Source organism: Pristis pectinata, chromosome 12 (assembly GCF_009764475.1).
Source record: "Pristis pectinata isolate sPriPec2 chromosome 12, sPriPec2.1.pri, whole genome shotgun sequence".
NCBI classification, from domain to species: domain Eukaryota; kingdom Metazoa; phylum Chordata; class Chondrichthyes; order Rhinopristiformes; family Pristidae; genus Pristis; species Pristis pectinata.
Genome location: NC_067416.1, coordinates 43700886 through 43723421, shown reverse-complemented (window position 1 = coordinate 43723421; position 22536 = coordinate 43700886). Strand labels below are relative to the sequence as shown.

At 43.6% G+C, this 22536-nt stretch overlaps 1 protein-coding gene across 1 annotated transcript in view; it reads left to right on the top strand.

Moving 5' to 3' along the window:
- The window catches only part of dna2 (DNA replication helicase/nuclease 2), a 127290-nt gene that overhangs the window by 19947 nt on the left and 84807 nt on the right, over positions 1–22536 (top strand). Inside the window, exons 3-5 of the mRNA XM_052027435.1 lie at positions 2921–3058; positions 9366–9549; positions 20208–20356. Of these exons, the coding sequence (XP_051883395.1) occupies positions 2921–3058; positions 9366–9549; positions 20208–20356 (471 nt within the window). The remainder of the gene's footprint in view (positions 1–2920; positions 3059–9365; positions 9550–20207; positions 20357–22536) is intronic.

Genomic DNA, 22536 nt, shown 5'->3' with positions numbered 1-22536 from the left:
TACTCCTTGCGTTAAAACAGACGCATCTCAAGCCTGTCTGAACACTTCCCTGCTCTATCACCTGCCTATGGTACTTACTTCTAGCTTCCTCTATTTGAGAGCCAAACACCTCTTCCCCAGTCTCTCCAGTACAGATCCCACCTCCCAACAATTCTAGTTTAAACTCTCCCCAGTAGCCATAGCAAACCTCCCTGTCAGTATGTCGGTCCCCCTGGGATTTAAGTGCAACCCGTCCTCTTTGAACAGGTCATACCTGCCCCAGAAGAGGCCCCAATGATCCAGAAAACTGAATCCCTGCTCCTTACTCCAATCCTTCAACCACGCATTTAACCTCCTCCTTAATCTGTTCCTATACCCACTGTTGCTTAGCACAGGCAGTAATCTGGAAATTACTATCTTTGAGGTCCTGCTTCTCAACTTCCTTCCTAATTCTCTATAGTCTCTTTTCAGGATCTCATTCCTCTCCCTACCTATGTTGTTGGTACGAATATGTACCATCACATCCTCAAATTTCCACACTTAGTTTTAATGGTGCATTCCACATTTTTATCTGTTTGGTTAAAAGCATATGAAAAAATACACATCTGATCATTTCAAAATGGGCCAATTCTAGATTTTCGGTCTCAAACAGTTTATTCAAGTTTGATTTATTTTAGAATTTATTAATCTCCATTCATCTCCATCTAACCAAGATACTTATTGCTCTGTCTTGATGAAAGGTCTTCAAATTGAAACATTATCTCTTTTTCTCCCTCCATAGATGCTACCTGATCTGCTGTGTGTTTCCTGCATTTTCTGTTTTTATTTCAGTTCAGTACCTCGTGCCAGGTCTTACTGCGCCAGTGATCTGAATCATGTTTAGTACTCTGGAAGTGGAGGTTCTAGAGATGTGAATTGTAACAAATACTCCATTGAGAATCAACAATCAAAATTCTGCAATATCCTTTCTATCGATTCTAGAGTGCCACTCTTGAGGATGAACTCCAAGTGAACTATTACCTTGAATCAGTACTGTCTTAATGATCTTTACTCGGTGTGTTAGGTAGGGAATTTTAGGATTTTGAGCTGATGACAATGAAGTATCAATGACATTTCAAAGTCAGAGTGCTGTATGACTGAGAGGGACTTAGAAATCATAACAAGTTATAAGCAGAAGGTGGTCGTTTGGCCTGCTGTGTCCATGCTGGTCAAATTTGGAATTATTTCCAGTCCTGATGCAGGGTCTTGACTTGAAACGTTGACAATTCCCTTTCCCCCACAGATGTTGCTCGACCTGCAGAGTTCCTCCAGCAGATTGTTTTCTGCTCCAGCTTCCAGCATCTGCAGTCTCTTGTGCCTCTGTGTCATTTGGAATACTTCCCCTTCACAGCTTTGATCTGTGTCTTGGTTTCTGCCACAAGTGTTCATCTGATGAGCATTTCTGAGAAACCCTATTGGATGTAAATGATGGTGATGTTCATTTATATCTCCTGCTCTTGTAATTGTACATGTCCTGTCATGGAATATTGCAGCTGATGCAGCCACTGTGCACTAATGAAAGTTCCTGGTGTTAGATGGGAATAGTTTTTGAGTTTCTTGAGTGTTGGAGCTGCACTCATCCAGACAAATGATGAGTGTTCCATTGTGCGTCTTGGGAGGTAGTCGAGACTTTGGAGAGCCAGAAGGTGAGTCACTCACTATAGGAGATCCAGCCTGTCTTATAGCTAGAATATTTGTGTAGCTGGTTTAACTGTGCTTCTGTTTATTGATATCCTTCAAGATGTTCATTCTGGAAGACTTCACAAATGCCATAGACTTCCTTGGAGATTATCGTAGCCTGGTACTTGTGTGGCAGAAATATTATTTGCCACCTATCGGCTTGTGTCCAGCGTGATGCATGCAGGCTTTACTCGAGGCCCTAGGGAGGATGCAGAGAGGTTTCAGGGTGATACAGACAGGCTAAGTAAATAGGCAAGGACATAGCATATATAAATATAATGAGGAAAAATGTGAGGTCATCTACCTCGGAAGAAAATGCAAAAAGGCCATCTTTCTGTAAATAGTAAGTGATTGATAGGCATTGAACTTAAGAGGAATGTGGGTGCCTCTGCAAGTTTAGCAAGCAATTGGGAAAGCAAATGGTATGTAGTCCTTAATTGCAGATTTGGCATGGTAACATAAAGAACGAAGAGCTAGTTTGGTACAAGTAACCTCTCGTTCAGATCTGATTTTAGTCATAGACAATGCACTTTAATATTTACTGATGAATAATATAGTATGCATGTTTTATTGCTGTTCTCTTGGCAATCAGCTCTCACCTGGAGTTGGTTTTCAGATATAAGCATTTTCTGCACATTTCCTGTCTGCCCAAAGTACTAAAGCAAACTATGCTGAAACATTTTTATTATATAAGTCACTTTAAAAATTCAATAAAAATATTCTGTCATTGATAAATTGGTAAAAACATGAATTGTCAGGATAAAAGTGTTCTTGCTTAATTGAAGTTTATTTGAAGAAGTCTCGTGGATTGCATTAAGCTGCTTGTGAAATTAGTGTATTTTCTCCCTCTGCTTTGGAGTGTATTGAGCCTCTGGTATGTTGTCAAAGTAAGAAATGGCAAAAAGTTGCAGCTCAGACCAGAGAGGTACATTTTCTATTAGGAGTTACTGGATACTGACTTAGGGCAGAAACCCTAACATCTAAGCCCAAAGCAGTTGTAGAAGTATACATTGGTCCAATTCAGCACATTCTGAGATTGAAACTTGAGTCTTTTTATTCTTTGTCAATGCTGCATAGTATTGTGCATTTAATCTTACTTATGTTGCTGTTGAAGAGTGGAATTGATTGAGATTTTTCAAACAATGTGATTAAAATTCTACATTGGCATTCTCCTTTTCTCCATTAGTAAGATGTGTTCTGATGATGGTGTAAAATTCTGCAGGGGTCGGTTCCAAGTTGTGACAGTGAATGAAGTCCTTAATTCCTGTGGAGATCCAGAAAAACATTTGACGATTACAGTGAGCCAGCCAGGTACCCTGAGTAGCAGCAGCACAGAGCGATGTATTCTGAGAGATGATTGGTAAGGACTTGCAGAATTTGTACTCTCTTATGCCTGCATAATAACAGTATTTATGCATAATGTCAGAATGTTTGCCAAAACTGCCACCATGGCAGGTCTTGCACTTGGTGCTCTGCTTCTATTTGTTTCATGCTGTTCACTTGCTCTTATGGGAGTTCTTAGTGTATCTCAAATTGTTCTGATCAGGAGATCAATTGGATCAGTGAACCTGGGCATCCTGTAAAGGTGACGTTTGCTGTTTTGTTTTTGATTTTAGTAGACCTGTCGGATTGAAAAAGAACCTTTATTGTACTGTTACCTTAATGGATGAAGCAACAGTTGGACAAATGGTTACATTTTTGGGGATGTTGTTACCCAAAAGTCATAAAGGCTGGAAAAATTTGAACGTATCAATACTTTAATGCTGAGTGGTAAAATGAGTTGAATAAGATGAAAGCTACCTGTGATGAAAGTGAGAAGAAGACTTGCACTTTGTGAGGCCAGTTTGGTGATGAATGTCTTACATAGAACATCGAACAATACACCACAGGAACAGGCCCTACAGCACACGACGTCTGTGCCAACCGTGATGCCAAATTAGAGTCATACAGCATGGAAACAGACCCTTTGGCCCACCTGGTCCATGCCAACCAAGATTCCCATCTAAGCTAGTCCCACTTCCTTGTGTTTGGCCCATATCCCTCTAAACCTTTCCTATTCAGGTATCTATCCAAAGTGTCTTTTAAATGTTAATGTACCTGCCTCAACCACTTCCTCTGGCAGCTCATTCCATAAACGGATCACCCTCTGGGTGAAAAAGTTGCCCTCAGATTCCTATTAAGTCTCTCCCCTTTCACTCTAAACTTATGACCTCTAATTCTTGATTTCCCAAACATGGGAAAAAGACTGCGCATTCACCCTATCTATGTCCCCTCATGATTTTATACACCTCTATAAGATCACCCCTCATTTTCCTATGCTCCAGTGAATAAAGTCCCAATCTGCTCAACCTCTCTGCATAACTTAGACCCTCGAGTCCCAGCAACATCATCGAAAATCTCCTCTGCACTCTTTCCAGCTTAATGGCATCTTTCCTATAGCAGGGTGACCAAAACTGAACACAGTATTCCAAATGCAGCCTCACCAACGTCTTGTACAACTGCAATACAACATCCCAACTTCGATATTCAATGCCCTGACTGAAGGAGGCCAGCATGCCAAAAGCCTTCTTCAATACCCTATCTACCTGTGATGCCACTCTCAGCGAGCCATATACTTGTACTCCTAGGTCCCTCTGTTCTACAGCACTCCCCAGGGCCCTATCGTTCACTGTGAATGCTCTACCCTGATTTGTCTTCCCAAAATGCAACAGCTCACACATCTGAATTACACTCCATTTGCCATTCCTCGGCCCACTTAGCCAGCTGATCATGATCCCATTGTAACTCATAATAATCATCTTCACTGTCAATGACACCACCTATTTTAGTGTCATCTGCAAACTTACGAAATAGGAAGTGTTGATAATGAAGGTTATCGTAGATTACAGGTGGATCTTGATCAGTTAGGGAAGTGGGCCGAGGAGTGGCAAATGGATTTCAATATAGATAAGTGTGAGGTGATGCATTTTGGAAAGTCAAACCAGCGTAGGACTTGTACTATGGTAGGGTACTAGGGAGTGTAATGGAACAGAGGGACCTAGGACCTACAGGTGCATAGTTCGTTGAAAGTGGCATCACAGGTAGATGGTGGTGAAAAAGGTGTTTAGCATGCTGGCCTTCATCAGTCAGGGTATTGAGTATAAGAGTTGGGACATTATGTTGCAGTTGTACAAGTCGTTGGTGAGGCCACACTTGGAGAACTGTGTACAGTTTTGGTCACCCTGTTATATGATTAAACTGGAAAGAGTGTAGAAAGATTTATGAGATGTTGCTAGGACTCGAGGGCCTGAGTTACAGGGAGAGGTCTTTATTCCTTGGAGTGTAGGAATTGGAGCATGGTTTTTTTTCCCTCGGATAGGGGAGTCCAAAACTAGGGGGCATAGGTTCAGGGAGAGATTGAAAAGATTTAAAAGGGACCTGAGGGGCAACTTTTTCACACAGAGGGTGGTGAGTACATGGAACGAACCGCCAGAGGAAGTGGTTGAGGCGGATATAGTAGTATCTTTTAAGAAGCACTTGGATAGTTATATGCAGGGGCGGAGCTTAGGGCGATATGGGTTGAATGCAGGAAATTGGGACAAGATGGATGGGCACCATGCTCGGCATGGACTCATTGGGCCGAAGGGCCTGTATTGTTCCATGACTCTACTAACCATGCATTTTACATTCACATCCAAATCATTGATGTAGATGACAAATAGTAATGGCAAACTCTGAGCCGTGAGGAACACCACTAGTCACGGGCCTCAAGTTCGAAAAGCAACCTTCCATCTCTCCATCACCCTCTGATTTCTACCATCTAGCCAATTGTGTATCCTATTCACTAGCTCTGGAGGAACTCAGCAGGTCAGGCAGCATCAATGGAGGGAAATGGACAGTCGACCCTTCTTCAGACCCGAAACGTTGACTGTCCATTTCACTCCATAGATGCTGCCTGACTCGCTGAGTTCCTCCAGCATGTGTGTGTTGCTCCAGATTTCCAGCAGCTGCTGTCTCTGTTGTGTCTCCAATTAACTAGCTCTCCTGGATCCCATGCAATCTAACTTTCCATAGCAACCTACGATGTGGAACCTCATCAAGCTCCTTACTGCAGTTCATATAGATTATGTTTGCTGCTCTGCCGTCATTGACCTTCTTGGTTACTTCTTCAAAAAACTCAGTCAAATTCCTGTGATGTGATCTCCCATTCACAAAGCCATGCTGTCTATCCTTAATCAACCTGTCTTTCAAAATGCTGTATATCATCCCTTAGAATCCTTTCTGCCTACACAATGTCCATATCCCTCCATTCTCCGCACATTCACGTGCCTATCTAAGAGCCTCTTAAACTCCTCTGTCATATTTGTCTCCACTACCACCCCAGCAGTGTATTCCAGGCACCCATCACGCACTGTAAAACAAAACCTTGCCCCACATGTCTCCTTTGAACTTGCCCCTTCTCACCTTAAATGCATGCCCTCGAGTATTAGACATTTCGACCCTGGGGAATAAAAGATACCAGCTGTCTACTGTACCTATGTATGTCTCTCATCATCTTATAAACCTCTATCAGGTCTTCCCTTAGCTTCTGCCACTTCAGAGTAAACAACCCTAGTTTGTCCAAACTCTCTTTATAGCACATGCTCTAATTCAGGCAGCATCCTGGTAAACCTCTTCTGCACCCTCTCCAAAGCCTCCACATCTTTCCTATAATGGAGCGACCAGAATTGAATGCAATACTCCAGATCTGGCCAATGAAACCATGCTGACCATGATGCCCACCTATCTAGTCCCAATTCCCTGCTTCCAGCACATATCCCTCCAAGTCCCACCCTGCATGTCCCTGTTCCTTTACATATGCCCTGTCCAATTTCCCAAGATCAGGTCAAGCTTTGCCCTCGCCCCAGTAGGGCCTTCTATATATTGCCTGAGGAGACCTTCCTGAATACACTTAACAAATTCCACCCCAGTTAAGCCCTTAGCACTTTAGCAGTCGCAGTCTGCATCAGGAAAGTTAAAATTCCTTACTATGACAACCCCTTTGTTCTTCTAATTCCAGTTGACTATTAGGAAGCCTAAAGTACAATCCCAACAAGGTGATCATGCCCTTCTTATTTCTCATCTCCACCCATAAAGCCTCACTTGATGATCCCTCAGTAATTTCGTCTTGGACTACTGCTGTGAAGTTCTCCTTAATCAGAAAAATAATTCCCCCTCCTCTCTTTTCTCCACTTCTATCCTGCTATAGCACCTGAGCCCTGGAACAATTAGCTGCCAGCCTTATCCCTCCCTTAGCCATGTTTCTGTAATGGCTATAATATCCCAGTCCCATGTAGCTATCCATGCCCGGAGTTCATCCGCCTTACAGGTCAGGCCTCTTGCAATTTTGCAGTCATCTTGCAATATACTGAAATTCGCCTATCGCCGAAACAGGTCCACAGCGGACATCATCCCCCGGCCCTACACTCAGCGTAGGTGTAAAGACACCTACGTTAGACTATTGTTTATTGACTACAGCTCTGCCTTCAATACAATAATCCCAAGCAAACTTGTCACCAAACTCCGAGACCTAGGACTCAATGCCTCCCTCTGTAACTGGATCCTTGGCTTTCTAACCAACAGACTGCAGTCAGTGATGATAGGCAGCAATACGTCTGGCACGATTATTCTCAACACTGGTGCCCCACAAGGCTGTGTCCTCAGCCCTCTGCTGTACTCCCTATACACTCATGACTGTGTGCCAGATTCTGCTTTAACTCCATCTACAAGTTTGCAGATGATACCACTGTTGTAGGCCGTATCTCAAATGGCGATGAGTCGGAGTACAGGAAGGAGATAGAGCTTAGTGGATTGGTGTCATGACAACAACCTTTCCCTCAATGTCAACAAAACGAAAGAGCTGGTCATTGACTTCAGGAAAGGGGGCGGTGTACATGCATCTGTCTACATCAATGGTTCTGAGGTCGAGAGGGTTGAGAGCTTCAAGTTCCTGGGAGTGAACATCACCAACAGCCTGTCCTGGTCAAATCACATAGATGACATGGCCAAGAAAGCTCACCAGCGCCTCTACTTCCTCAGGTGGCTGAAGAAATTCGGTTTGTCCCCTTTGACTCTCACCAACTTTTATTGATGCACGATAGAAAGCATCCTATCTGGATGTATCACGGCTTGGTACGGTAACTGCTCTGCCCAGGACCGCAAGAAACTGCAGAGAGTTGTGGACACAGCCCAGCACATCACGGACACCAGCCTCTCCTCCTTGGACTCTGTCTTTACCTCTTGCTGTCTTGGTGAAGCAGCCAGCATAATCAAAGACCCCACCCACCTGGGTCATTTTCTCTTCTCTCCTGTTCCATCAGGTAGAAGATACAGGAGCCTGAGGGCACGTACCACCAGACTTAAGGACAGCTTCTACCCCACTGTGATAAGACAATTGAATAGTTCCCTTATACGATAAGATGGACTCCGACCTCATGATCTACCTTGTTGTGACCTTGCACCTTATTGCACTGCACTTTCTTTGTAGCTGTGGCACTTTACTCTGTACTGTTATTGTTTTTACCTGTACTATATCAAGGCACTCTGTACTATCTCGATGCATTTTGTACTAATCCAGTGTGCATTATGTAATGAATTGACCTCTACGATCGGTATGCAAGACAAGTGTTTCACTGTACCTTGGTACAAGTGACAATAATAAACCAATACCAATAAATGCAATTTTAAACCAGCAGTCTTTCCTTGCTCCCTGCCATGCTGCTGTTCATCTTATCTACTGAATTTATTGCCATTGAATTCTCTCAACTTCCAGCCTTCCATCTGCTTTACTACTGCTTTGAATTCCACCCTGATGTCATTCTAGATTAAACCCTCTGCAGTAGGACAAGCAAATCTGTCCGCCAGGGTATTGGTCCCCCTGCTGTTCAGGTGGAACCTACTCCTCTTGTACAGGTCACCTCTGTCCCAGAAGTGATCCTAATAGTCCAAAAATCTGATTCACTGCCCCCCTGAATCAATTCTTCAGCCACGCATTCATCCTCCATGTCCTCCTATTCTTACCCTAAGTAGTATGTGGCAGTAGGAGTAATACAGAGATTACTATCCTCAAAGCCCTGCTTTGTAACATCTTTCCTAACTCCCAATATTCACTCCGCAGAACTTCATCCATTTTTCTACTTGTGTCATTTGTGTCAATGTGCACAATGACTTCTGGCTGCTCACTCTTCCCCCTTGAGGATGTTCTGCAACCACTCAGAGGCATTCTTGACCCTGGCACCAGAGAGGCACACAATCCTAGAATCCCTTTTGTGGCCACAGAATATCCTAGCTGCCCGTCTAATTACTGAGTCTCCTATCACTAAAGTCCTGTCGGCCATCCCCCTTCCCTGCTAAGCTTCAGAGCCCCAGACCTGGCTGCTGCTGCTGCTTTCTCCTGAACAGTCATTCCCCCCAACAGTATCCAAAAGTCAGGCATCATCTGTGAAGAGAAACAAAAGTGATGTTGATTGAGCTTTGATGAAAGTTTGCTGCGGTTCCTTCTCTGGACACGGATAACTTTCTGGATGTTTTTCACAATTTGAATTTTCTGTTCCGATATAAGATCCACAGTATTTTGGTTTTCCATTGAATTACTTGTAACATTGATATTTGATGTTGGGGACGTCTTTGAGAAACTCTGTTCATTTCAGGGACACAACTGAAGTCAAAGCTGGGGACATAGTTCATCTTGAAGGAGAGAAACACATGGACACCTGGATAATAAAAAGAGATGTTGGGTACATGATTGTAAACCCTGACCATCTTATTTCTGGGACTAGCGTTGTAAACGGTATCCGGTGCATGCGCAGGGCTGTACTGAATGAGAGATTTAAGGTGAGATTTATAATTTCTCCTGAGAAAGTGTGGTTTGAATAACCGGCTCAGGTATCATTCAAATAATGTTACTCCCAACAGGTCATATTAATTACTTACATTCAGAACTGTTATTTTGTCTGTTTACTAACTTTTGTTGCCTCTTTCCCCCTGTAAGCAGTTGTTCTGGGTGGTTCCTATTGTGCAAGATTCTATGTGGTGTTGAAATACACCCACTGAAGAAGATTCACAGATACAGTATATCTGTTCTAGGAATAGGTGGTTTCTGCTGCGTAGTACAGAAGGCATGTAGCCTGCAGTTGCCTCCATGTTTGGATATATTTCTTATGGGACCTTTTTTTTCAATGGATCACACAAGCAAGAACTCGCTTGAATAATGCACCCCAAAGGGAAACATTTCATTCAGTTCTCTCCTGGAATGCTGAATAAATGCTTTGTCCTAACCTTGCCAAATATGAATTATCCATACCCACCAACTCTTCCACGGACCATGTCCCACGCACGCTGACTGTCCCCAGGGAGTAGGGGCCCCACCCACTCCAACTATCCCTGTCTCCGCTGCATCTGTTTTCAAGATGGCGCTTTCCACGCTAGCACTTCGGAAATATCCTTTCTTCAGGAAACGTGGCTTCCTTTCTGCTGTGGTTGATGGATCCCTTTTGTGCATTTCCTCCATGTCCCACATGTCTGCTGTCAGCCCCTGACTTTCCCCAGACACAACAGAGGTGGAGTCCCCCTTGTTCTCTTATTTCACCTCACCACCCTCTTTGGTGACTCTGGTCAGCTCACCCCTTCCCGCCTACCCCTTCCCTTCTCACCCATTGCACCCTTGACACGTTCCCTTGCAACCATAGGAGGTGGGACACTTGTCCCTTCAGCTTTTCCCTTGTTACCATCCAGAGATCTAAATAGTCCTTCCAGCTGAGGCAGAGATCTATGTGTATCTCCTCCTACCTCTCTGTTGTATTTGTTCCTCTACACCGGCGAGACCAAACTTGGACAAGGTGACCGTTTGTAGAACACCTGCGCTCTGTCTGCAGTGGCAGTCTTGAGCTGCTGCTTGCATGTCATTTCAACTCCCCAGCCTGGTTCCATCTGCCATTCATCCCTATCTTATCAGTATCCACCTTGTACCTACCAGCCTTTGTCTCAACACATGGTATCCAAGGAAAGTTTGCAAACTGGATACAAAATTGGCTAGATGGTTGGAAACGGAGGATGATGGTGGAAGGATGTTTCTCAGACTGGAGGTCTGTGATCATTGGTGTGCTCCAGGGGTTGGTCTGGACCCATTGTTATTTATCATCTATATTAATGACCGATGAGAATATATGAGAAATAAGTTAGTAAGTTTGCAGATGATACTAAAATAGGTAGTGCCATAGACAGTAAAGAGGAGTATCAAGAATTGCAGCAGGATCTTGATCAGCTAGGTAGATGGGCTGAGGAATGGTAAATGGAATTTAATTCAAGGAACATTTTGGAAGGACAAATCAAGATAGGACTTTTACATTGAACATAAGAGCCTTGGGTACTGTTGTAGAACAGAGGGACCTTGGAGCGCAAATGCATAGTTCCTTTAAAGTGGAGTCTCAGGTAGATAGGGCAGAGGAGAAGGCTTTTGGCATGTTGTCCATCATCAGTCAGGATACTGAATACAGAAATTGGGAAGTTATGTTGCGATTGTACAAGACGTTGGTGAGGCCACACTTAGAATTGTGTTCAGTTTTGGTCACCCTGTTATAGGAAGGATGTGATTAAACTGGAAAGAGTGCAAAAAAAAGTTTATAAGGATGTTGCCAGGACTTGAGGACTGAGATATAGGGAGAGGTTAGACAGGCTGGGCCTTTACTCTTTGGAGTGTAGGAGACTGAGAGGTGGTCTCATAGAGGTATATAAAATCATGAGGGGCAGAGACGGTGAGTGGTCGTTTTTCTAAGGCTGGGGAATTGAAAAATAAAGTACATAGTTTTAAGATTAGAGATGAAAGGTTTAATAAGAACCTGAGGGGCAACTTTTTTTTACACAGCTGCTAGAGGAAGTGGTTGAGGCAGGTACATTAGATATATTTAAGAAGTAGGTGGAGAGGTAGATGGATGACAAGACTTTAGAGGGATGTGGGTGAAGTGCTGGGAAATGGGATTTAGCTTGAATGTACATCTTAGTGGGCATGGACGCGTCTGGACCAAAGGGCCTTTTCCATGCTGTATGAGTCCGACACTATGACTACGCCCTTCCCTTCCCCTACCGAACTTCATTTGCTCATCATTCCTTCCGTCATCTGGTTCCATCTACCAGCCTCTCTTTCATGCTTCCCTATCATTTCTATATATTGGATATAGAACCATAGAACACTACAGCACAGAAAACAGGCCATTCGGCCCTTCTAGTCTGTGCCAAAACTTTATTCTGCTAGTCCCATTGACCTGCACCCAGTCCATAACCCTCCAGACCTCTCCCATCCATGTATCTATCCAATTTATTCTTAAAATTTAAGAGTGAGCCTGTATTTACCACATCAGATGGCAGCCCATTCCACACTCCCACCATTCTCTGAGTCGAGAAGTTCCCCCTAATGTTCCCCCTAAACTGTTTCCCCTAAACCTTTCCCCTTTCACCCTAAAGCCATGTCCTCTCGTACTTATCTCTCCTAATCTAGTTGGAAACAGCCTACTGGAATTTACTCTGTCTATACCCCTCATAATTTTGTAAACCTCTATCAAATCTCCCCTCATTCTTCTATGTTCCTAGGAATAAAGTCCTAACTTGTTCAATCCTTCCCTGTAGCTCAACTCCTGAAGACCCGTCAACATTCTAGTAAATCTTCTCTGCACTCCTTCAATCTTACTGATATCCTTCCTGTGGTTAGGTGGCCACTACCTGTGATGCCACTTTCAGGGAACTATGTATCTGAACTCCCAGATCCCTTTTGTTCCTCTGCACTACTCAGTGCCCTACTGTTTACTGTGTATGTCCTACCTTGATTTGTCCTTCCAAAATGCAACACCTCACGCTTGTCTGCATTAAATTCCATCTGCCATTTTCTGGCCCATTTTTCCAGTTGGTCCAGATCCCTCTGCAAGTTTGAAAGCCTTCCTTGCTGCCCACAATGCCTCCAATCTTAGTGTCATCAGCAAACTTGCTGATCCAATTTACCACATTATCATCTAGATCATTGATATAGACAACAAACAACAATGGTCCTAGCACAGATCCCTGAGGCACACCACTAATCACAGGCCTCCAGTCTGGGAAACAATCATCCACTACCTCTCTCTGTCTTCTCCCATACAACCAATTTCGAATCCAGTTTACAACCTCTCCGTGGACACCTAGTGTCTGAACCTCCTGAACTAACCTCCCATGTGGGACCTTGTCAAAGACCTTACTAAAGTCCATGTATATAACATCCACAGTCTTTCCTTCATCTACTTTCTTGGTAAACTATCTTCCCTCAACACTCAGTCCTGGTGCAGGGTCTCAACCTGAAACTGTGACGTTCTATGTTAACCATCCCCGTGTCTCCACAGATGCTGCTTGACCCACTGAGTTCTTCTAGCAGTTTGTTTTCAAATCAATATCATCCTGTAACGAAAGATTATCCTTTTCACTGTCAACAGTACCACCAATTTATGTGTCATCTGTGGACTTAAACATACCTCCTGGATTCACATCCAAATTGTAATAGGAAAGATGTATTGGCTTTGGAGGTGGTGCTGAGGACGTTCACCAGGTTGATTCCGGTGATGAGGGGGTTAGTCTATGAGGAGAGATTGAGTCGCCTGGGACTATACTCGCTAGAATTCAGAAGAATGAGAGGGGATCTTATAGAAACATAAAATTATGAAAAAGACAGAGGCAGGAAGGTTGTTTCCACTGGTAGATGAGACTAGAACTAGGGAACATAGCCTCAAGATTCGGGGGAATAGATTTAGGATGGAGGTGATGGAAAAACTGCTTTTCCCAGAGAGTAGTGAACTGTGGATTTCTCTGCTCAGGGAAGCAGTAGAGGCTACCTCATTAAATATATTTAAGACACAGTTGGATAGATTTTTGTATAGTAGGGGAATTGAGGGTTATGGGGAAAAGGCAGGTAGGTGGATCTGAGTCCACGGCCAGATCATCCATGATCTTATTGAATGGCGGGGCAGTCTCAACGGACCAGATGGCCTACTCCTGCTCCTATGTTCATATGTTATATATTGAAAATGGTTAAGATCCAGCACCAATGTCTGTGATACACCACTGGTCACAGGCTTCCATTCGCAAAGACAAGGTACCTTCTGTCTCCTATCACCAAACCAAATTCAGATCTAATTAGTCAACTGGCCCTGGATCCCATGGGCTCATATCTTTTTGTCTAGCCTCCCATATGAAGCCTTGTCAAAAGCCTTACTTAAGTCCAAGTAGACAACAGCAAGCACACAATCCTCGTTGACACACTTCGTCACCTCCTTGAAAATATTATTATTATAGGATCTTCCCTTAACAAAGCTATGGTGACTTTAGAACATAGAACAGTACAACACAGGAACAGGTCCTTCTACCCATGATGTTCACTTAATCAATTCTTACTTTTCCAAGTACAGATTGATTCTGTCCCTCTGAATTTTTTTCCAGCAATTTTCCTGTTGCTGATGTTAGACTGAGGCCTGTAGTTACCTGCTTTTTTTACTACTACACATCTTGAATGAAAGTTACCACACTTGCTGTTCTCTAATAATCTGGCTAGAAAAGATTTGAAAATTTCAGTCAGAATCCCCAGCAATATCCTCCTTGCTTCCCATAGCAGCCTGGAATACATCTCTTCAGGCGCTAGGGATTTATCCACCTTTAAGTGCACCACTTAAATATCTGGTAAATCCTCTTCAATGGTAATTTTGTTGCAGAATTTCATCATTCCACCTCCCTGAATTCTCCAACCACATCATCCTTCAGAATGAAAACGTATGAGAAGTATTTAAGATATCACCTACATCCTCTGACTCCATGTACAGATTGCCACTTTGGGCCCCAGTCTTTCCCTTATTACCCTCTGGAATGTTTAGTTGCCAGCTTTTCCCATCTTTCAACCATGTCTCCATGATAGCAACAATATATTCCCATGTGATAATCAATGTTCTCAGTTCATCTGCCCTGCTTGTCAAACCCTTGCATTAAAGATGCAATCCATCCTTATGTTCCTCCACATGCTCTATCAAGTCTATGTCTGCTCTGCTACTCTTCTTGAGATACGGGTGTTGATTATGATAACTCATTTATTGCCTATCATGTATTTGATCATGGCATGCTGAGGCAATTAAGAGTCCACTGCGTTGCTGTGAAATTGGAGTTACATAGAAGGCAGTCTTAATTGGGACTTTAATGAATTTGTTGAATTCTTATGACAGTGAAACAGCTTTGAAATCAGTTTTCAGATTTTCCCCACATTCATGATGGGATTTCAAACAAAATCAGACAATCCTGGAAATAATCAAAAGATCAGGCAGTATTTGTGGTGGGAGAGACAAAATAGACATTCATCAGAACTAGGTAAAGTTAGAAAACAGACACAATTTAAATTACAGCGAACAAATAGTTTATCAAATGGGAAGCAATGGAGATTTCTAGCTTATTAATGGCCGTTTCCAATGAAAACTGGAAAGGCTGGTTATCTGAAATTGTTGTGTTCATTGTTGAGTCCTGAGGACTGTAACCTTCCTAGTTCAAAGATCAGATGCTGTTCCTCAAACTTATGTCGGACTTCATCAATTTTAGTATTTATTGCCCAAGGCAGAGAGATTAAAATGGGATGGAGAATTAAAGTAACAGGCATGGAAGGTCGGTGATGTTTGCGAATTGAACAGAGCTGTTCTGCAAAGCAGTCACCTGATCTGCATTTGATGTCTCCAAGGTAGAAGAAATCACATTGTGAGTACTGAATATAGTAAATTGGAAGAAATACAACTAAATCACTACTTCATGAAATGAATGTTGGGATCCCTGGGTAGTGGGAAGGAAAGATAGAAAAGGGCAGATGTTGCATGGAAGTTGCAGTGAAAAGGGCAGAGGTTGTTGGTGGAGATGAATCATTGAGTTACAGAAAGAAGGGTTTCTTCAGAATGCTGAAAAGAGATGGAGGGGAAGATGTGTCGCATTGAAGGTAGTAAAAATTATGGAGGATGATCCATTGAACGTAATGGCTGATGGGATGGAAAGTGAGGACAAGGGGAAACCCTATCCTTGCTCCATTTGGGATTTTAACTTGTGTTCCCTGTAATATCAATCTGGCTATTAGTCCAATAACAATCATAGCACCACTGTATTTGAACATCTACAGTCTTGTAACGAGGACACTCCAGGGTAGGACATCAGAACAGGAACAGACCATTCTACTTCTCCAGCCTGCCCAGCTGTTTCATTAGATCATGGCGGATTCATTTCTTAACTTCATCCACCCGTCGTAACCTTATCCAACAAAAATCAAATCAATGCATGTCAGCCATGAAATTCAATTCACCCAAGCCTCAACGACTTTTCTTTGGAAATGGAGTGGGTGGGTGGAAGTTCCAGAATTCAGCTTTGTTTCGTGACATAACTCCTGATCTGCCCAGCTCTGATTTCAAGGTATGCCCCTTGTCCTAGTCTCTCATTGTAAGAGGAGTGAATTGTTAATAATGAAAATGTTGGAAATACTCAGCAGGTCAGGTCACAACTGTGGGAAGAGAAACAGAGTTAACGTTTCAGGTTGAAGACTTGTCAGCAAATTGTTCATCTACCTGTTAAATCCTTTAACACGTCAATTAGCTCATTTTAATGTTTTATGGTTTGTTGAAGAAAACATGCAAGTTAATGCAATCTGACTTCTCAATTTAACTCTCCATCCTGTCATTCCTGGGATGCCATTATATCCTTTGAGCTTAAACTAGTTGTGGCAAGGGGGTGGGAACCAGAGCAGTAGGTAAGCAGGTGGAGGGATTGAGGAGGAGGTGGAAGTTAGCTCAAGTAAGCTAATTGGGAGAACAGAAAATGCCAGGTTAATGAACACGGTGGGATTGATGGTCTGACGTCAAAGTTGAGTTTATCGTCATATGTATGTACATGTATGCACAGGTGCAATGAAAAACTTAATTGCAGCAGCATCATAAGCACATAGTGTCAGATACACAGCATTTACAAGGAAAACATAAATTAAAATTAACTTGTACACAATTTTTACAAGAAAACACAAAAAAAGGCAAAATCCATTGTAGTGCAAAGTGGTCACAGTGTTGCTGTACTGAGGTAGTGATTAGGGTTGTGGAGGTTGGTTCAAGAACCAAATAGTTGAAGGGAAGTAGCTATTCTTGAGCCTGGTGACTTACGTACCTCCTGCCTGATTGTACCTGCGCGAAGATGGCATGGCCCAGATGGAGGGGATCTTTAATGATAGATGAGGCTACATTCATATAGATACTTCCAATGGTGGGGAGGGATGTGCCAGTGATATATTGGGCTGAGTCCACTACTCTTGCATTTCTGTGCATGATACAACCTGTCTGGACATTTTCAACAGTACATCCATAGAAGTTTTCTTAGAGTGTTTGGTGACATGTCAAACCTCCTTAACCTTCAGAGAAAGTAAAGACATTGGCACATCTTTCTTGTGATTGTATCTATGTGCTGGGCCTTAACACCCAGGAATTTAAAGCTGCTGACCCCCTCCACCACCGATCCACCAATATAGATTGACACATGTTCATCCCCTTCCTGAAGTCAACAATCATTTCCTTAGAGTTTCTGATGTTGAGTGAGAGGTTGTTGTTGTGGTACCACTCAAGCAGGTGTTCTATCTTGCTCCTGTATGCTGACTCATCACCACTTGTGGTTCATCCATCAACAGTGGTGTATTTGTTGAATTTGTAAATGGTATTGGAGCTGTGCTTAGCCACACAGTCATGTGTATAGGGGGCAGAGCAGGAGGCTAAACAAACAGTCTTGAGGTGCATCTGTGTTGATGGTCAGTGAGGAGGAGATTTTGTTGCCAATCCTCACTAATGCATCTGTTTTAATGTAAAGTGTATAATGGGAAAGGCAGATGAACTTAGAGCTTGGATTGAACTACAGTGCTGTAGCCATTACAGAAACCTGAGAAAGGGATGGACTGTCAGCTCGACATTCGAGGATTTAGATGTTTCACGTGTGGTAGGGAGGGATATAAAGGAGGTGGGGAAGTTGCATTGTTGATCAGGGAGAATATCACAGCTGAACTCCATGGAGGACTTGTTCATTGAAACCAGTGAGAGGACATCCTGGAGGGCTCATGAAGTGAGGCCATGTGGATAGAACTCAGGAATCAGAAAGGTGCAATTGCTCTGATGGAATTATACTATAGGCCTCCCAGTAGCCAGTGGGGTCTAGAGGAACAGATGTGCAGAAAGATACGAAAACAACAGGGTAGTTGCAGTGGGTAATTTTGAACTTCTCCAATATTGACTGGGCCTCCCTTAGTGCTAGGGGCTTAGATGGGGCAGAATTTGTTAAGTGCATCCGGGAGGGTTTCTTGAAAAAACTGGGAAGTGAGCCTGGGCAGGTGTTCAAAGTTTCAGTGGGCAAGCATTTTGAGAACTATGATCATAATCCAGTTGGTTTTAAGATAGTTGTGGATAAAGATAAGGCTGATCCTTGGGTAAAAGTGCTAACTTGGGGGAATTACAACAGTAATTCTAGGCAGGAACATAGAACACAAAACGTATAACAGGACAGGCCCTTTGGCCCACAGTGTTGTGCCGAACTAATTAAACCAATGGCTCCCAATTAACCTTATCCCTCTTCCCCCACACATTGACCATATCCCTCTATGGGGAGAGTAGATTGGGAGCAGTTGTTTGGGGGTACATCCACATCTGATGTTCTTTCAAGGCCAACTTGTTAGTTCAGGACTGGCATGTTTCTGTAAGGATGAAAGATAAAGATAGCAAGCTTTGGGAACCTTGGATGATGAGAGAAATTGTAAGTTTACTCAAAAAAGAGAAAGGAAGCATATGTAAAGTTTAAGAAGCTGAAATCTGACAAGGCTCTTGAGGAATATAAAGGAAGCAGGAAAGAACTTGTGCAAGGAATTAGGAGGGCTAAAAGGGAGCATGAAATGTCTTTAGCAAATAGGATAAAGGAGAATCCCAAAGAATTTTATACGTACATTAGAAGTAAGAGGGTAGCTAGGGAAAGGATATGTCCGCTTCAGGACAAGAGAAGGAACTTGTGCCTGGAGCCAGAGGAAGTAGGTGAGGTCCAAAATGAGTACTTCACAGAAGTATTTACGAGGAGAAGGACGTGGATGATGGTGAGGTCAGGAAGAGGTATGTTGATAGGGCATGTTGATATTAAGGCGCAGGATGTGTTTGGGAATTTGTATTTGAAAAAGCAAGGACTTATTTGGGAGAGTCAGCAAGTCTTTGTGCACGGGAATTCCTGTCTCATAACTTCGAGCTTTTTGAAGAAGTGACGAAGATGATTGGTGAGGGTAGGGCAGTGAATGTAGTCTACATAACCTTCAGTAAAGCATTTGACAAAGTACTTTGTGGTAGGCTGGTCTAGAAGATTAAGTCACTTGGGATCCATGGCGAGTTGGTAGATTGGACCTTGTCATAGAAGGCAGAGGGTAGTGGTGGAGGGGTGTTTCTCTGACTAGCTCCCTAAAAGTGACAACAGAAGTGAATAGGGTGGTAAAGAAGGCCTACAGCATGCTTGCCTCTAATTGGTCGCGATGTTGACTATAAAATCTGGAAGTCATGGTGCAGCTGTATAAAACTTTGGTTAGGCCACCTTTGGAGTATTGTGTGCAATTCTAGTTGTCACGGCAAGGATGTGGAGGCTTAGGCAAGGATGTGGAGGCTTAAGCAAGGATGCAGAGAGGTTCACCAGGATATTGCCTAGATTACGGAGTATTAGCTATAAGGAGAAGCTGGCGTGTTTTTATGTAGAGGGTGGTAGGTGCCTGTAATACCTTGCCAGGGGAGGTAAGTAGAAGCAGATATGATGGCAACGTTTAAGCAGCATTTAGGGACGCACATGAACAGGCAGGGAATAGAAGAATACAGACCATGTGCAGGCAGATGGGGTCAACTAGATTGGCATCATGGTTGGTGCAGACATGATGGGCTGAAGATGAAGATGGGCAGACATGATGGGCCTGTTCCTGTGTTAACACAAATGCTTCATGAGATGAAAGTTTGACCTTTCTGCTTGGTTTACAGCAGACCCTGATCTCTCCATCCATACATTCACTGTAACATTCATTGATTCGAAGTGTTTCCTGGAAATATTTTCAGCAGTGTTTCAGAATACACAATGTTCATTGTGGACCCTATTGTCTTGATTTAATTTGAATGCATTTATAACAGCATCCTCTTCAATTTAGACATTGAAATTATGGAGCCAAGTCTGTGTGAGTGACTGATATTTAAGATTGATCATTTGATTTTGTTTGCAGCTTGTTATGTCTTGATTTTGGTACCTATAGCAGAGCTTATTCTTCAATGATCATTTGGTAGAGTTGAATAGCTCCACACATCTGGTGATACGTGCCAAGAATCTGAAGTCGGGTGAACTTTCACTGTATTATTGTTCTTGGAGTAGATCATTTAGCACCTAACTCTTCCTTTCACTTTATAATAAATACGCTCGTTCTTTGTCTCTAGGCTTGTGAAAGGGGGACAAGACAGATGCTGGTTGGCACTTTGGTTCATGAGATCTTTCAAAAAGCTGTAACAAGCAACAGGTTTACACAGCGTGAACTAGAAGAAATTACCTCACAAACCATCTGCGCTCCAAAGTACCTGGGAGAGATGTAAGCATAATTTCCATCAAATTCATAGAATTGTAGAAACGTACAGCAAAGAAACAGGCCCTTTCGGCCCACCTTGTCCATGATGATCTTGATGTCTTTCTCCACTAATCCCAATTTGCCCACGTTAGGCCTGTATCCCTTTATGCCTTTCCTCTCTAGGTATCTGTCTAAATGCCTTTTAAATATTCTAATTTTATCTGCTTCCACTACGTCCTCTAGCAGCTCGTTCTAGATATTCACCACCTTGCCCCGTAGATCTCCTTTAAACTTCTCCCCTCATTTTAAACCTGTGCCCTCCTAGTTCTAGAATCCCTTGCCCTGTTACAAGTCTCCTGAGGCTGCTTCTACTCATTGTTGAGCCTTGCTGGGAAATACATGTCATAAAGTCACAGTTGTGGTTATATAGGATGGAACAGGCCCTTCGGCCCAACTCATCCTTGCTGACCAAGTTGTCTGCTTGAACTGGTCCCATACCCCTCTAAACATTTCCATTCCATATACCTGTCCAAATGTCTTTTAAGTGCTGTAATTGTTCCCGCCTCCATCACAGGAAAAGGAGCCGGAAAGGGGCGACATTTTGTGTGCAGCTCCCAAAGGAATCATCAAGTATTCCCGTTTACAATTGGTACAGCTGAAATCTGCAGCCACAGGTACTGCAGTCAGCAACATAGTTTCAAATCATTTATAAAGAACTAGCGATCTTCAGAACCGGCAGACTCGGGACTCCAGACCACCCAGGGAGTGAGCGCAGCCGCTGGAAACTCAGGGAACTTCTCCACTGTCTCAGGAAATGTGACTGTCGGGGAGGGTTCCAGGTAAAATAGAAACGCAGGGCCCTAAGGGCCCTCGCCCCCCCCACCCCCACCCCCCACCATCCTCCTGGATAATGTACAGTCTCTGGAAAATAAAACTGAAGACCTCAGAGCAAGACTGCAGTACCAGAGGGACATCAGGGACTATTGTGTACTCTGCTTCACAGAGATGTGGCTCACTCCCAGTACTCAGAACACAGAGCTCCAGCCTGAGGGCTTCACCATCCACTGCATGGACCGGACGGCAGCATCAGGTAAAGGCAGAGGCGGTGGTGTTTGCTTCGTGATTAACTCTTCGTGGTGCATAGACGTGGCAGTTCTGTCTCAGTCCTGCTCCCCTGACCTGGAACATCTGGTGGTCAAGTGTTGTCCGTTCTATCTGCCGAGGGAGTTCTCCGCCATCATCCTGGTAGCGGTGTACATTCCACCCCCAACAAGTGTCAAGCTAGGACTGGGGGAGCTGAGCGCCATGATCAACAGTCATGAGACAGCGCACCTTGATGCCTTCCTGATCACTGCGTGGGGACTTCAACCAGGCTGACTTGAAGAAGTCTCTGACAAACTACCACCTATGGAACCAGAGGAGCCAACACATTCAATCACTGTGACACCACCATAAAGGACACTTATCGTACCATCCCACACCTGCACTTTGACAAATCCGATCACCTGGCTGCACTTTTCCTCCGGACATATAGGCAGAGACTGAGGACCGCAGCACCAGTGGTGAGGACTGCGTAGGTGGAGGAGCTTTGAATCAGTGAATTCAGGAATTCATCTTCAGATCCGAATGAACATGCCATGGCCGTCACTGATTTTATCAAGGATGAGTGTGTGCCATCGAGAATATACTGAGTTTTCCCAAACCAGAAGCCCTGGATGAACCAGGAGATTTGCAGTCTGCTGAGGACTAAATTTGTGGTGTTCAAGACTGGCGATCCAGAACCTGACAAGAAGTCCAGGTATGACCTACAGAAGGCCACCGTGAGAGTGAGAAGTCAATTCTGTTTGAAATTAGTGAAGCAATCGGATGCACGACAGCTATGGCAGGGTTTGCATGCCATTTGTTCCTACAAGGCGAAACCTAACAGCATAAACGGCAGTGATGCTTCATTCCCTGATGAGTTCAATGCCTTTTATGCACGCTTTGAAAAGGAGAATAACACTACACCTGTGTGGATGCTGTAGGGATGCTGTGATCTTTGTCTCGGAGGCTGACGTCAGAACATCCTTCAAGAGGGTGAACCCTCGCAAGGTGTCAGGCATGGTGTACCTGGCTGGGTACTGAAAGACTGTGCAAACCAACTGGCTGGAGTGTTCAAGGACATCTTAAACCTGTCACTGCTGTGGTCTGAGGTTCCCACCTGT